General features: G+C 39.0%; 1 protein-coding gene across 8 annotated transcripts in view; it reads right to left on the bottom strand.

The window, feature by feature from the left end:
• Positions 1-1490: 1490 nt before the first annotated feature.
• The window catches only part of PCNX1 (pecanex 1), an 89765-nt gene continuing 74516 nt past the window's right edge, over positions 1491-16739 (bottom strand). For all 8 annotated transcript variants that reach the window (XM_041460144.1, XM_041460147.1, XM_041460148.1 and 5 more), the window contains 6 exons: positions 16014-16244; positions 15370-15644; positions 13472-13713; positions 11989-12425; positions 10481-10621; positions 1491-7066 (listed from right to left, as the gene is read on the bottom strand). In XM_041460144.1, the coding sequence (XP_041316078.1) occupies positions 6926-7066; positions 10481-10621; positions 11989-12425; positions 13472-13713; positions 15370-15644; positions 16014-16244 (1467 nt within the window). In that variant the 3' untranslated portion in view covers positions 1491-6925. The remainder of the gene's footprint in view (positions 7067-10480; positions 10622-11988; positions 12426-13471; positions 13714-15369; positions 15645-16013; positions 16245-16739) is intronic.

Genomic DNA, 16739 nt, shown 5'->3' with positions numbered 1-16739 from the left:
GCACGGCACTGCCCCCGCAGGAGCAGCTCCAAGGCGGCAGAGCAGCGCCCCGGTGCCGCGGGTTGGCACCGTCAGCTCGGCCAGCCTCCGCAGCAGCAGCAGCAGCGCTCTACCAAGACACGGTGTTCTGCCCCAAGAGCTCGGAGAGAAACGCAAACCACTTTCTGATGAACATCCACATAAACTGATTCAGCCAAGGAGATCTATAAAGTGCCACTACCGAAGTACCATCTTTCTACACGAGAATTATGGGTCATAGGAAGTCCGGGTAAAAATAGTATAGAGGGCCATCTTTGGCAATACAAGGAAGCCATGCAATACGCATTCCACTCAGCCAGACCAGGGCTGTGGTGTAGAAGCAAAGACACTGCTCCCAGGTCCTTGATAAGCTCACAGGGATACATTGTCTTGGAATAAGTGAACTGGATTTCTCTCAGGCCAAGCTACCCTAAGAAATGGCCTCCAACCACTATCCAGGGCTCGTTTCCCATTTTTACCAGTTGCAGGCCATCGGCTGACGCCAACAGCAAGAAATGGTGGACTACAGCAACAATCTTACCCTTTGCCATCCCTAAATCCATCTGGAAGTGCTGCTCCTTTTTTGATATTGTCAGCTGAAAGATCAGCTGCTTCTTACAAACACAGCAGTTACAGAACTGTTAATCTTTTCACTGAGACGCACTTGCTCACACTAAAAAATACAAGCAGTTGTTTTTCCTTAGGAACACTTGCTCTTTTTGTGTTCTCTCTTGCTCTTAAATTGAGGCCTGAAGCAGCTACGGGTTAAGTGTCACAGGCAAGCAGAAGTTGCAGATGCTTTGTTTAGGTTTTATACAAATGAAACATCCAATCTTTAAAGACACAGAGTTCTCCAATCATCATTATTTATATTAGAAGTGATCTTTTAAACTGTAAGGTGCAAGATAATTTGCCTCTGTATGAGTGTGAAATATTTGAGAGAATGGACAGACAGCAGCTGAGTATTTTTAAACTAGCAGCACTGCATCAAAAAGTGTTTCATGTAAACAGTCATCATGAGGACTCCACCCAATGCCACACTTGACTATGAGATCCAGGATAGCAGAAAATTAGAAATGACTGATTAAACCATGCTAGGTAAGGTATTTCCCTTATGAAAAGTATGATGAAAAAAGAATTGCTGAGGACAAAGACAGTACAAGAGTGTTCTGGGCTTTGAAAAACATTCAAGAGTAGGGAAATGACTGATAGAGAAAATGCTTCAACAAAGACAAAACATTTCTACTGTAGAAGAGAGGGCATGTGGCACTTATTTATGCAAAAGCATGAAAACAGGGATGATGCTGGCAGTCAAATAACAAGAGGTAAGGTTATTCTTTGCATAGCTACAAAAAACAATTTTTAAACAACAGAATCCTTCATTAGAGGATTATTTGAGTAAATAGTCCTTATAGGAAATTTGTGAGAATGACAGCTTAGGAGAATGTAATCGTGCAATAAATGACAACAAGTGAAAAAAGGTTCTTTTATTTCTCAGTGTTTCTCCACTGTCAATACTGTCCTTTTGCTGCAACATGTTGCAAAAAAACTCTCTGCCTTTTCCATTTTAAACAGCTACAATATTTACAGGCTGTTTCCAGTAACACACGCAGACACATACACACTCACAGACACGCAGGTACATATATCCCTATCCCTGGCAAGGTAACCTTTTGCTGGTAGAGGCAATATATATTTTCATTGTCCATTAAAAACCAAAGCCATCCTTTCGTTTATGCTCTACTCCCCTCTCCATTTCCTAACCAGCAGCTATTGTCAGGCTTTCAAGGGCATCTGTGTAAGAAGTTACATATCCAGCTATTTGATTGCCATCTTTCAAAGTTGTGGCCTAAGTGTACTGGGCTTATCTATTCAAACTGTACATACCAGAAGTCATAAAAATTGCTCATATTCAAATGTTCATGACCAAGTGATGTAGGTATACTCCCAAAATCTTTTGGGGCAGCCATCTTAATCACCTTTTTAGAAATATGCATATCATGCTGGGGTGAAACAAGTCACATGCTTTACCTTCCACCAAGGTGTTATGTACCCACTTTTTTACTAAGGCACCAGGAATTACCAGTATAATTTCTGAAAGAGTCCAGCGCCACTGAATGTACTGCATTAGAATATCAAATAGCAAGCCAGACAAGAAAAGAATAGATGCCTATATAATAGGTATAAAATTCCTTAATAAAATTAAGTACATAAAACCTGTGGTGGTACAACCCCAAATCCAATATAAGTTGAATAATATTGTTAATGGTAAGAAATGCAATTTATCCAGCTCTATTTTGTGAATTGAGAGTTTTGTAATTGAGAAAGGTCTTTAAAGCAGTGTCTTTGTTATCTACACTCCTAGGTTGCATGGTGGTGTGTGCATTATCAGAGAAGGCTGAATCAATCAAAAGGCATCTCTTTCCCCCCTTGCCCAAATCCACACAAAGCTTTATAGCCCCTTGCCAAAGGCATAGACCCATGCCACGTCTTCATCTCACCAGTCATCCAAGCTTCTTGAGGAGTTTGTTCAGTTTCCAAAGGCATTGACCATGGGATGAGGAATGACTGGTGGTGACTCTTGACATCACCACTCAGAAACATGCCAGATGCCCCATGCAAAGTGGCTGTAGGACCATTCAGCCTACATGGAATTACCTCAAGAAATAATCATCACCATCATCTTCCCCAAACTCTAAAACCATTTCACACATGCTGGATCATGAGAGAGATCCCCAGAATCCAGCACTAGTATCATCCATTGCAAGTAGCACAGATGTCTAGGTATCATCAGTGGTGCCACATACACAGTTCTAGGTTTTTGGTTTTTTAATCAGAACATTTAAAAAGATTTCACAGAGAAGTGAAATGAGAAAAGGTTTTGAAACATCATGTAGTAGCCATTTTTACTAATGACATTATCTGCTTAATGGGGTTTTCAAGCCCTTTTCTGCAACTGAGTGTTCTAGGGAGAAGTCCTTACATATGTACACATAGATACAACCTCCAAAAAAAAACTGAGAGAAAGAAAATAGACTGGGATCTACCCAGAAGCTGCAACAGTAGGACTTAACTGGAATGTTCTTATGGCAAGAGAATATCACAATGCAAGGGGACAGAGTAAAAGCAAACATCTGTAAGGGTTTTCATAAAAGTCTAGAAAGATCTAAAAAATTCTGCTCTATGGTAAGGATCAGTTTGGACTGACAGGACTAATTTGAAAATACCCATCTTTTCCATCCTTACAACAGCAGAAAAATATTACACATCACGACAAAGGCCAAGAAAATAAAACCAAAGGTGAAATAATTTCCATCTAGAACAGAGGTTTCCACAGACATGTCTATCCTGTGGGAAGGTGTGCCCACATGGCCAAGAAGGCCAATGGCATCATGGCCTGTATCAGGAGCAATGTGGCCAGCAGGACCAGGGCAGGGATTGTCCCCCTGTACTCAGCAAAGTGAGGCCCCACCTTGAGTGCTGTGTCCTGTTCTGGGCCCACCAATTTAGGAAGGACGTGGAGATGCTCAAATGCATCCAGACAAGAGCAACAAGGCTGGTGAAGGGTCTGGAGCACAAATCCTACAAGGAGGCTGAGGGAGCTGGGGTTGTGCAGCCTGGAGAACAGCAGGTTCAGGGGAAACCCCATCACTCTCCACAACTCCCTGAAAGGAGGGTGTAGCCAGGTGGGGATTGATCTCTTCTCCCAGGTAATCAGTGCCAGGACGAGAGGACCCAGCCTTAAGCTGCGCCAGAGGAAGTTCAGGCTGGACATTAGGAAGAAATTCTTCACAGAAAGAATGATTGGGCATTGCAATGGCTGCCCAGGGAGGCAGTTGAGTCACTGTCCCTGGAGGTATTTAAGAAAAGATGGATGTGGCACTTCGTACCATGGTCTAGTAGTTGACAAGGTGGTGTTCAGTCATAGGTTGGACTCTATGACCTCAAAGGTCTTTTTCAACCTAGTTAATTCTGTGTGATTCTGAGTTAGAAGAAAAACCTTTTTGTCACTTGCACAGTAGAAACCAAAGACAAACTCTGTACAAACCAACATACAATCGTATGAATCTTAACAAGTTCAGGAAAATCTTTAGAGTTAATATTCCAAAGCCTTATGGAAGAGTGAAATTTCAAGTAGGTGGCTTCTGTTGAGCAGATCTGGAATAGGTATGAGCACTATGTGAATGGCTTCACAACAGATGTTAGCCGAGTACCAGAAAGGAAGTGTTAACCTGTTAGCTGTGCACATTAAAATCCATCTCCTGAAGTCAACATACCAAAAGCCTTATGCTTTATAAAAAATAGAAATATTCATTAATTCTCTTTGCCCTTAAAAAAAGTCTCTCTCTTTCCCTATCTGCTGTTTGCCAATCTAATTTTAGACAGCTACACATATGCACTAAAATTTCCACATTAACAAGCCATTCATTTCTATCACATCTTTTACCAGCAATGGACATTGTCCTTACCTTGCCCCAAAGAGAGTGAGAGATTGTTCAGTCAGGGTTAACATACTGAAAGTTCTTTCAGTCAGCTTTAAAAAAAAAAAAAGCAAAAAAACCTAACCTATATATTTTGGTTTTCAGTCATTTGTTTACCTCAAGGCTTCAGTCCAAGGGGAAAAAAAAACCCAACCCTGTGCAACTAATGTCAAATAGGGGCTTATTTTCAAACAAACTTCTCCCTTTTAAATGAAGCAATGTTCCTAGTGATAGAGAAAACCTGTATGAATTTATTAAAGGTATCAATTAATTAAAAGTATTTACCTGAAGGGAAGGACATAGAATAAAATCTTTACTAAAAGGCCTCCAATTCAAAACCTACACATTTTCTTCGATCCTGATAGCAGCATTACCAGACCACTACAGAAGTTTCATCTTCTGTACTACATTTTCATATATGCAAGAGATTAATTCAACTACTCTATAATGTGATACATATAAATTATTTTGATGTTCCACATAGTTTCAGGGGTAGCAGATCTGTGCATTTATACCATGATTAAATGGGACCATGTATAAATAAAGTGAATAGTAATATGCAACTTTAAGATGCACAGCATTTCGAGGACAAGTTTGCGTAGTTTATGATGCAAGCAAGGTCCCAGTATCATTCACTGGGAACAGTAGTTGGAATTGAGTAGCTACCAGGCACACAGACTTAGCCTTTCGTGCCCAGATGGCATACAGTGACTTGAGCTGGAATACCAGTGTTTCTTAGGTAGCCATTTCTTCCTTTTTTCTTATGCCATGTAATTTCACTCTTACATTAGGTACATAATGGACAATGTTTCTCTGATGTCAGAGAATTAATTATAATAACCTCTGTGGTATATCAGAAGTCTCTTCTAATTACAATACATGTAAAGAGGTGGAGGTGACTGGGAAGAAGATGGCTGCTCCCAAAAGCTAGAACTGTATGCAAATTCCCCACAGAGTCCTATATAATTACAGGTCAGAAACAGGAAACAATCACAACAGGTACATTTCTTTCTTACGGATTAAGAAAAGTGAGTCATAGGAACTGCAAGTCAAGAACAAACCAGCTTCCCTCTCACACTCCCATGATAGTTCTGAGTTACTTGTTTCCCTGAATACACACTTTTAAAAAAATACAATAAAACCTAGGATATGTAACACATGAATAATTCAACTTCACAGTTATAAATACTCAAATTACACTTACATAGAATATATAATCACAGAAAATAAAATTCAAGTCATAGAAAAGAATGAAGACTAAAGGGAAAGAAAAGGCAAGGTGGTAAAAGTGATACAAGTTTAGGGCTGTGCCTTCTATAAAAGATCATTGAAAGCAGAAGTCAAGTTTTGTTGGGTTCTTTTTTCGTTTTGTTTGGGAAATTGTTACTGTTGTTTTCCTTTTAAATTGGACAGAATAAAAAAAACCTTCAAGCATCTGTGAAGTAATCATGGACCTGCACCTCCCACTACAAAACTAAAACCACTGTGTTTGCCAGAGAAGAGCCAATAAAACAACACAGCCAGCTCTGGGTGTAAAGAAGCAAAGCAGCCATGGCTAGTGAAGGGAAGACAGATGGAAAGTCATACTGGGGCCCTCTTTAAAGCTAGATGTGTTGTACAGGCTTGAGGTACCACTGCCACCACAATAAAGTCTGATGTAGCACAGGGATACTCAGGTGCTTTTCTACACATTTGTTATTTTACCATTTATTGTGAAGAGGATGCAGCAAATGCACTTGTACGAAATACAGAACATAGAACCAAACCCATGGCACAGCCCTTACCATCAACATGTATATGGAGAGGGAGGGGATTAATCCCAAAGGCAATTTAAATAATGGTATTTTATATACTTATATTTATATATATAAATAAATGTTCTCAGCAATCTCAGGGTTGTTTTTAGTGCATTGCTGTAAAAAAATTAGTGCAGTTCTCATTAATGTTTAGCTCATAAGGAATAAGAATCTATACATCTGTTCAGTCTCTTCTTGCCACACATGAAACCCTTACACTGTTTCACCAAACTGAAGGTTTGTAGTCAATTTCATTAAAATAATGTGGATGAATTCCACGTACTCTGTGACAAGACATGGCAATTTTTGGCAAAACAATTAGAAAAATATGAGGTGCTCTGATCTTAGAACTGAAAAGTTTGTTGATTTAAAGCATTACGCAATGCATAACAAAATTTATAAACAAAAGATATGTCTCAACAAATCTATCCTTCATGCAAGTGTTTCTTCAGCAGCTAACAACTTAAAATTTCTTACACTTGTTTATTTGGGGAAAGGGACTTAGACAAATCTGTGTTTCAAGTCCTTTCCTACAACCGGACCAAAGTTTCGTGTCCTGGGAGCTGCTTCTTCTGGACCCCTCTCTCTTCTGAATCATTGGAGAAGGGGAAGTTTCAGTCTCAAAGAGATTTACACTTCAGCCCCAAGTTCAAGGACTCCAGTTTCAACAACAGCAACATATTTATCTTCAATTTGAACCAGCAGGATGGTTTTATCTATATGTGACCGACTACTTGGATCTCTGCTGCAAGGCACCCAGCGGTGAATCACCTGGGGGAAAAAAAAAACAAAACAAAAAGTATAATAAACTGTAAGCTCCACAGGGAGAGCTGTCATATCAAGGTTGTGGCTTATGATAACCCAAGACCCTTACAGGGCCAAAGCAGCAAAAATACAGGTGCTATATGACTTAGCTGCACATTTTTCAATGACAGCATACCCACAGATAAGCTGCACGTTGCAGTCTTGCTGAAGATCTGCTTCTTAAAATCACAGTTAGATCTTTTACAACCATGAGAGCAGCCAGTCTGATTTAGATTTGAACAGGAACAACTTGACCCAAATCAGAACCAAACAGTTCATCCAAAGTGAGTAGCAACTAAAAAAAGGGCACACACAGATTTGGGATATTTTGATGCTCAGTTTGTAATAATCTTAAAACACCTCAGTGTTGTGCAGCACAGAACCACAGTTCACCAGGAGTCAGGTGTCAACTACTGTCTCTTGCAAGTTAAAGCTCTTGCCATGATTTTGTTACCTATGCACTGTGAATTCAAGGTAGATCTTCTAAACCAAGTTATTCAAAGATAATTTAAAATTAAAAATATTACAAAGAAGAAGGGATTCAGAAACAGTGCTACAAATTATTGTATCATACTTCCTTGGATCTACAGAACTCAAGTACTTTGATCTGTTACCTCCAAGGATCTTGCCTGATATTGACTGCCAGAAGGTCCCTTTTTCATACCTTGTACGTCTCTGTTTATCTGCCTCCTTAAAAACACACCCTTAACTTCTGGGTGCCCCAGAGCAACCATAAGGAAGCTCCATTAACATGGGTATAATTATCATCAGCTTCACAGAAATAGAATTATCTCAAATTTCCCAATTGCAGGAAAAGAACTCTTAATTCAAGACAAAGTAAGTAAAAAAGCAAGTAAAACTAATTTTTACAAATTCCACAGCAATAAAGTTTTCAAGAGTCCTAAAGATATAAAGGGAAAAACATGACAGAAAACCACAGTCTTCCAAAATCAAATCCAAGAGACTCACTTAATCTTAATCATATACAGCTGGCAATTTCTCTTAACACTGGGTGAAGGACATTTATCTTTGTCCATTGCATGAGATCTATGCTGCATAGATACAGAGAGAGCAGTTCAGCCAGGGAAACACAGCATCTTTAGTTCCTCTGATACAACAGTGTGATATTTAAGTGTCTGTTCAAGTCTGACTTCAAAATGTGTCCATATAATTTTTATGCTGCTGTATGGAATGAGAACAGGAATATCCTGTCCCCAGACACAATAAAAAGTTTTCCAATGAAGTCCCAAGTACTACATTCTTGTTGTCCAATTTAGCACTGCTGCCTTTGAGATTGCTACAGGCATCAATACAATGGCTCCTTAAAAACTGTGTATTTTCCAAAAGTTGTACACAGATTAAAACTCATCACTGCCATACTGCCACACTAAGTTTTACCATCTCTTCTATAATGACTGGCATTTATTTGGTACATGGAAAATGTTGTCACTAGGTGGTCAAGAGGTGGTAAGAATCTCTTCAGAGGAAAAGGGTTCTTCTACACCCCAGTATCATGTATCATAGGAAGATAATGCTGGGCATACCCTCTCAAAACCAGGAAAAAATAGCTACACTCCAAAGAGGACTCCTAAATGTCTTTGAAGAAAGAAACCTTATAATGTTTTTCTGCCTTTTACACACATTGCACTGCATACTTAGCAAGATATACTAAATTAGGAAAAATGCTTTTTTCTATGTAGCAGCAAAGTTTTAAACTACTGAGTGCTGAACTTCATACTGAGAGCAGACATAAGGTAAACTGCCTAATGAGCAGCAACTCAGCAGGTAATTTCTGCCTATTTGCAGAAAGGACCACAGCCACTGGATCAGAAGACTGTCCAAAGAGCTTTACTGATACTAGTATGTTTAACCACAGGCAGCTGAAGCAGGCAGTGTCATCAAGTTAAATCCTTTCCTCCTAATCACACACAGGATAATCTGGTGCTTTCCCCCATTTCTTGTTAGGTTAAAAGATGCTCTTCTAAAAAAACCTGGCTATATGCTGTACCAAAAATAGACGAGAAGCATTCAGAACAACAGCTTACTCTGACCTTTAAATCCTCTTAATCTTTCTATAGCATCAATCACAGTACATGTACATGCAGCATGCTGCAATTCACAAAACACACTCACAAACACCTGAAAAAAAATTGTCCAGTGACACCAGGCAAGAGGACATGTTTCAATATAACCCTTTACATTCATCATCTTTACCACACTGTTGATCTGCATCAGTATGTCTAAACCCAAGATACCTGAGAACATTTACAACAGCATTCTACTAACAGGTGTTACCTGTTAGTAACCTGTATGTAACCCTACTGTCCTAAGAGTGGACTGTCAACTCTGATAAGATTGCTTCCATGAGTAATTGTGTTTTCAGGGCCTTTTCTTCATGTAGATGCAACAGCCAGGTGGATTCAGTGCACACTGTGTTACTGGCATACCTCCATTTCTTACCTGAAGTTTGTATATATATCCACAGTGATGTGGACTTTCAAATGGCAAAATCTATCCCTAAAAGCAATTTATAAATAATGCCTCCAACTGAGGTAAGCAGTCAAAGAAATTTCTTCATAACTGATCTATTCCAAATGAAAATACAGTTGTATTGAAGAACAATTGCAGACCATGTCAGGGACTCTTCCCTCTATCACTGAGAGAATACTGGAGCATTTTTACAGACATCAAGATCTTAAAAAAAGTACCTCTCAGTAAAAATCAAAAGGTTTCAAAGACCACACTGGGGTTTTTTTTCTCATAAAAGAAGCCTAAATTGGGAGATAAGTTTTCTAGCCAATGCAGTGAATTTTTGTAAACTGCAGATGTAACATCCATAGGAAGAGAGAGACACAATTTGAAGTCATAGGCATTCACGAGTTTTAGTTAGAACAGATTTCCTTCTTAAAGGAAAGTAAACACCTACCATGTATCTATTATATAATAAAGAGACATCTAAAGATCATCTTATTTGGCTCTATTTTGATTAGAATGATTTAAAATCAAATACTGTTAATCTTTCAATTAAGGACTTGTTAGTAAATTTGTTCAGGGATTGGCAGTTTAAAGAAAGGAAAATGAATGTTGGATGAATGAGAGTAATGCCTGAGAGATCATGATGAGATGAAAGAAAGCAAGGAAGAAGTGGCGGCTTACAACATTTGAAACATCATCCTGCATCTTCTCCAGAGTTGCAGAAATAGCTCTCTGCCTCAGTTTAGGCTTCTAGACCTGCTCTTCCAGCAACAGTGACTTTAAGGACAGCTGCTGACCTAACTCATCTACTACATCAATCTTTGCCTTGACATATAGGCAGACTGCCACAGAATCAAGACACTGTCTTTTTTCAGGTTAGCTTGCCAACTTCCAAGCAAAACTTACATGGCCTTCCATGCCTTCCTGAGGACTCCAGTCTTTCCAGCTGTTTCTTCCAGCTTTTAGCCGTATCACCTCATCTGGCCACTGCAGCTCTTTCCTTTTTGACACGTTGATCCCTTCCAGTACTTGACTGGGATCCATTAACTATAAGTAGGAATTGAGTTTTGACTGTTAGTTCAGCCAAAATTTAAAAGAAACAGATAAACTGTAACCTTTTGCATAATTCCAGATAATTGACTTTAACCCACTGAAATTGATTTCTGACCAATTTCAAGCTCAAGGAAACCTGAGCTCCAGGCTCTCCAAGCGCAAAGAGCACTGAATTTGGAAATGATGCTGTGGTTTCAGACACCAGTGAATATGGTGAATATGCCAGTTCACTGAAGCAGCAGCTCTGGTTCCATTCCCCACCTCTTTCAGTTATACTAGCTCATGGCAGGATTGGGGAGCTGGCACAACAAAAGCATTGGCAGCACACAGTCTAGTAGCAGGGAAAAGTTAAGCGATGATGAGCTGTTACAATAGGCTCATTACTTCTTACATAATATTAAGAAACTTGGGGAATTCATTGTTAGGCAGAAGAAGTGTTTATCTACTAGCATGGTTAGTTGAGACCCACCCCATGTTTTGAAGTAAACTGGCCTTTCCACAGGGCAAGCAGGAGAAAACTCCTGAAAAATTCTTCCTATTTAAGGACAGAGAGAACTCCATAATGTCCACTATCCCAGGGCACATATCCACTTTATCCTCCTCACACAGAGGATTAGTAAGCAGCTTCATAAAAGGGCCCTTGCCTGCAAACAAAAGCTATTAAGCACAGACCTGAAAAATTAATTTAACTTTGACGCAATTTACTAAGGATTACTCTAAACTGAGATGGTATCAGCAATGAAATCATGTTTATTATGATCTAACCTCTTAAATAGACTTTTTGAGGTTTCCCACAAGTATAATGCCAAAGACATGTATGTGGGGCTAATAAAAGCTAAGAAAGCAAGAACACACATTCCTGGGTTTTCACAAAACAAGTAAGGCTGCCATGATTAACTTAGTCAATAGTGAATTGTTTGCTGGTCAGAAACCCTGAAGCGGATACAACCAAAGAATAAATACATATGAAAGTGAAAGCAAGTATTGTACACTTACTTTTGTGGAAAATCTACTTGGCTTCAAAGAAAAAAGCTTTCTATCCTGCAAATGAAGCTGTTTAGCTTTACCTGCTATAAGGTATAAAAGATAAACTAAATATGAAGTGGAACTGAGTTCCATTGACATTCTCAGAGCTGCACTAGAGCAAAACATAGAAATAATGTAAACAAGAAACATACAGGAAGGCTGCTTGTCCAGAAAACCTTTTCTTTACATTAATTCTCCAAACATAACTGCACAGGAACTGTATACCAGATATTCTAGAACGTGTGTTTGTAAGTAACGATTTCAACAACATACAAAGGAACAACTAATAAAAGCATGTGGAAACATAAGTTAACTTGTTCTTCTAGACTATTCACCTGGATTCTGTAAATAACGTCATCCTTTTTGGCTTGCATTTGGTTTGCAGGGCTTGCACTGCCACCTGACTGAGTTTCAGCTGCATTACTCCCTCCTTCTGTCCCTAGAAAGCCCACAAGGGCATGCTGTTTACAGGCTGGGATGCTTTGGCTGGAGCTGCTAGAAGAGGGCAGTCCATGCTGCACGCTGACCCCAGTCTGGCCAGTAGGTTCCATTTGGTTGACCATAGATAGGCGGGACTGGATGGATGATGGGAGGTTACGAAGGGATATCTGACTGGTGGAAGAGCGCCGGCAAGGCACAAAGCCTGTTGTGGATGTGCGAAGAGATGAATGACGGCTGCCGTAGCAGTAGGATGAATGGCTAGCTACTGAGGCACGGGCAGGGGAATGTCTGACAAGGCTGGACTGCACAGAGTGAGAGCTGTGACTGGTGCCTAGAAGTAAAAGATAAACAATCAGGAAAGTTTGATAAAGCCTCCTACACACAACAGATTGCCAATACACAAATGTTTTCGTGCACATATACACAACACTGATTGGTCTAATCAACATCACCTGAAACAGATGCATTGCAGAAGATCTCTGCTGCATCCCACATAGCAGAACATTTCAATACATTCCATTAATCTTATCTCAGAATTTCATATTCTGTTCAATTCACAATCCCTATCAGACAAGTACCTTGAAAAATGCTTCAGTCTTGCACTTTCTGCATGAACAATTTCTTACTTATTATTACCACTTCAGTTTACCACACTTAAGGCAATAAGGGAGGTACAGATACCCATGTTTCAAAATAATATTCTTGATTACACATTGAAAGTTTGGGTCAGAAAATTCGTTAGAACAAAAGCTATTTTAAAACAAGTTCAAATTTAATACATTTGAAGTTAAAAACAAATTGCAGTTCATGAGCACTGGTGTAATTGCTTCACCTATACTAAATATTTACAGAAAACTCTCCTCAGCTGATAGATCTAATTATGTTCATACAACTCCATATATCTGTATTTTCTTTGTGAGTAAAGGCAATGTTTGAAAGACTTTCTCAGCTTTAGCGTTTGTCACCTCCTTAACCACAGATCACTATGGACCCTTGGATAGATTCAGCTAGAATACTGTGCAAATAAGAGAACTTGTTTCACTGTATAAATAAGAAATATAAACATTCCCAAAAAATTATCAGTTCAGCATTTGCAAACTACAGAAATGAAAAGATCCAGTCTGTAAAAACCTGTTTTAAAAAGTTATTTAATCTATTTGTCAGCACAACTATACCCCTATTTATCAGATCTGTTTGGGAACCTTGTATTGCATAAAACAGTACTGTAGTTTGAGATGAATCCAGCAGCTCTTAACACAACATAAAATCACATGACTTTAGTTTGCTTTTTCTTTTAACTTAGGCTAAAGAGCTGAAAGGCCTGTTCTAGCTATAAGACCAAATTAGTATGAAGTCGCCTCTTTGTTTCAACTTTACCCAGAGTGGAGGGATGAGTTGGTGGATGAGCTGCAGGAAAATTTGTGGGATGAGCTGCAACAGGAGGGTGCTGTACTGCTCCAGGTCCCTGCCCTGTAGTTGCATTCCCTCCTCCTTGTGACATGCTGCTCTGTGACTCATTGATAGTTGCATTGTTACTTGTGCAAGAAGCTCCACCTCCAGCATCTGAATCTTCAATATTTCCACCACTATTGCAGCCAGCTCCACAGCCTTTCCTTAGCCTGGAAGCATAATGCAAGTGATACATTAAGGCATACCTCCTAATCATTAGTATTCTATGAAATGCTTCATTACATGCAAAAGGATCAGCACAATCCACAGCACTTCCTAAAATCAGTTAAAACTTGACTTTATTTTCTCAGAATATCCTTTGCAAATACAAACAATGCTTTCTAAGAGATTTAATGCAATTTTTTTCATGACAGCTATTCAATAACATTATTTATAACAAGTCAAGTGCTCATATAAATTAGCTTTTTAAAAATTATGCCACTTCTGAAATACAATAAAGTGATAAAATTTCAATTCAAATGCTCACAGAACATCCTGGTTATTTTGGAACAATTTAGTAAAACTTATGCTACTTAACACACTAGTCATGTATAACTGTTACACTGCAAAATCTTTGTCTACACAGACTAGCAAGGAAAATGTTTCCTGGATTTTTAATGTATTTGGTTTCTGTGATCTTCACTAAAGCACTCACAACTGTTTGAAGCACATACTGAACACTCAGACAGTAGGTTAGCCACCATTTTCCAGTATACATAACCACACAGCTTTTTCACCACATTGTTTACACTAATAAGCTTCAAATGGATACAAACACCACAGCACATTTCCTCCTCCCTTCAATTCCTACTTTCATTTTTCTTTTCTGTCACACTCAAGTATACTGAGCACTCCTTTCCAATTTTTTTGTCCCAGGACACAGAATCCTGAAGAATAAACTTTGGATTCAAATAGTATTGTGTGTCATGCTTTCACCTGTTATTCTATCAAGCTGGACAAGCTGATGGCAATAGGAGACAAATGCTGCAGTAAATGTGGGATTTTTGGCACTCTGGGTGAAGCAGCATGTTCTGTTCTGATATGCTGCAGACGTCTAAGACAAATACAACCATCAGAACAGCTACAGGACTGTTCGGACCACAGCACAAGCTCCTGGAACTACTAAGAACTGGGATGCACGTTTCTGAATGGCACACAACTGCCACTGTTGCTTTTGGAGCCACAGTCATAGAGGGCCAGAAGTGCAGTAAAAGTTCTCATGGCCTATAAAACACAGCACAACAAGTGTTTGTACTGGATTACCCAGGGGTCACGTGGGGAAACAATTATATCATTCCAGTTACTTGTTCTGGCACTAACATACAGCATTATATAACATATAAGCACTTGTGAGATTTTGAACAACAGCTAAAGCTTGCATAACTATGGATGAGCATGCTCTAAAACATTAATATAGGCACTCTCATATCTGCCAGACAGGAACCCTACCAAACAGTCCTTATTCTAAAAGGTATTATAGACTGCAAAAGCCATCATACTGAAAAAACACAGTACAGAAGTTGCATTGTCTCTCATTATCAGAACTAACATTAGATCTGAAGTTGCAGTTCCTGTGTCTAGACTTTGTCTTCTTTCCTCTTAGCTCTCATTTACATAGTTTGTGGTACATTACTCAGCCTTGGAGATTAATCCTGTACCAAAGCAGTTGCCATATGTTACTGATGTGCCTAAAATAAGAGTCAAGTTTATTTATTTTAATGTGACTGAATATTATAAATTATGCTGTGTCGAGCCTGTGCAAAACTAGTTAATGGAATATGAGAGCATGAACACAACACTAATGAGAACCCCTTTCCTCAGCTCACCTGTGCCATGTAGACACTATGAAGTTTCTGATGTTTCCTAAGCTGATGGCTCCCCCAAGAATGTCCTTTAGCTGTTCATGACTATCTGAATAGGAAGTAGTCAAAGGTGAGACATAGATTGGGTATCCAATTGGCTGGTCACAAGAAGAGTTGATCATGTTCCTCAGAGCTTGTTTAGCATTTTGGATACTTCCTCTTTCTGGATTACGATTACGCAGGAAGACAAGCTCCTGCTGTTGTCCTGCCCACAGGCCACGTACACACTCCTTATTGACCTGCAAAAGCCAAGAAGAGGCTGTGTCAGAAAGGGAAGCAATGAGAGCATGTGGTGACTGCTGTGTTATCCCAAAGCCTTTGTGAGCACATGCAGTATTGCACTGCAGAACTGCCAGCATTCACACGCAGCTTTTTACAGGCTGAACTTAGGGACACAGGCTGCAACAGTGAGGATAAACAAACTTAAGAATGGGATGAGAAATAAGTGAGAATGAACTGATTTTCTGATACAATACTTGCACTGCATGAGAAGAACCAGCCCTACTAATAACAAAACAGTAAAGATTTCAGTTGAGGCAGCAGTTTGGTATAGTTATTGAAACACACCCCAACTTGCTGTCACACTGTGAAACATACACAAAGCTTACCTTAATGACCCTGAAACTGAGATAGCGCTTATTGAGCATAATGATTTTATATTCATTGGTGCCATCGTCCATCACGTGGCGCAGAGCAAGAAGGGATGGAGAATTGGAAAGAACTGCACTTCTCCAAGCAGGGTCCCCTTCATGTGCTATAACTAGATTTTCTTCATGAGTTGTTATAGCTTCATAAAGTACAGAAGGATCATCGTATTCATCTGGAGAAGTGAAGTGATCCTGTTTCCAATAATAGATGTTCGTTAAAGTATGATTAATATTTCAGATGTAACTACATATAAAAACAGAACATTTCCCACCTCAAACTTTTTAAATGTTCAGTGCATTACACAAAGTTAGCCATCAAAAGTATCAAATACCTAGAACATGGTTAAAGAAGACTTCTTTTACAACAGATTGATTCTGTTTGCTAGTATTTGCTTCTTTTTCAACTTAAAACCAAAATGATTAGAAGGACCTGCCTATCACTGATTCAAGTAAATTTCTAGATGAATTTTACACCAGATTTATATTTGTACTGTTGGCAGAAGCTTTTTAGTTTTAGCTTTTTTTCTTATTCATAAGCCTCCAACTGCAAAACACTCTTAAGTAAAGCACTGATTATTCATTGAGACTGTACTGTGTGAAAATAGCAATAAGAAGAAAAACAATATTTACTATTAAAAAGTTCACATTAATACTTGATAACAAATTTCTTCAGCATCAAGACAACTT

Source organism: Pyrgilauda ruficollis, unplaced genomic scaffold (assembly GCF_017590135.1).
Source record: "Pyrgilauda ruficollis isolate IOZ18807 unplaced genomic scaffold, ASM1759013v1 scaffold14, whole genome shotgun sequence".
Taxonomy (NCBI): Eukaryota; Metazoa; Chordata; class Aves; order Passeriformes; family Passeridae; genus Pyrgilauda; species Pyrgilauda ruficollis.
This window is presented reverse-complemented; position numbering and strand designations above follow the sequence as displayed.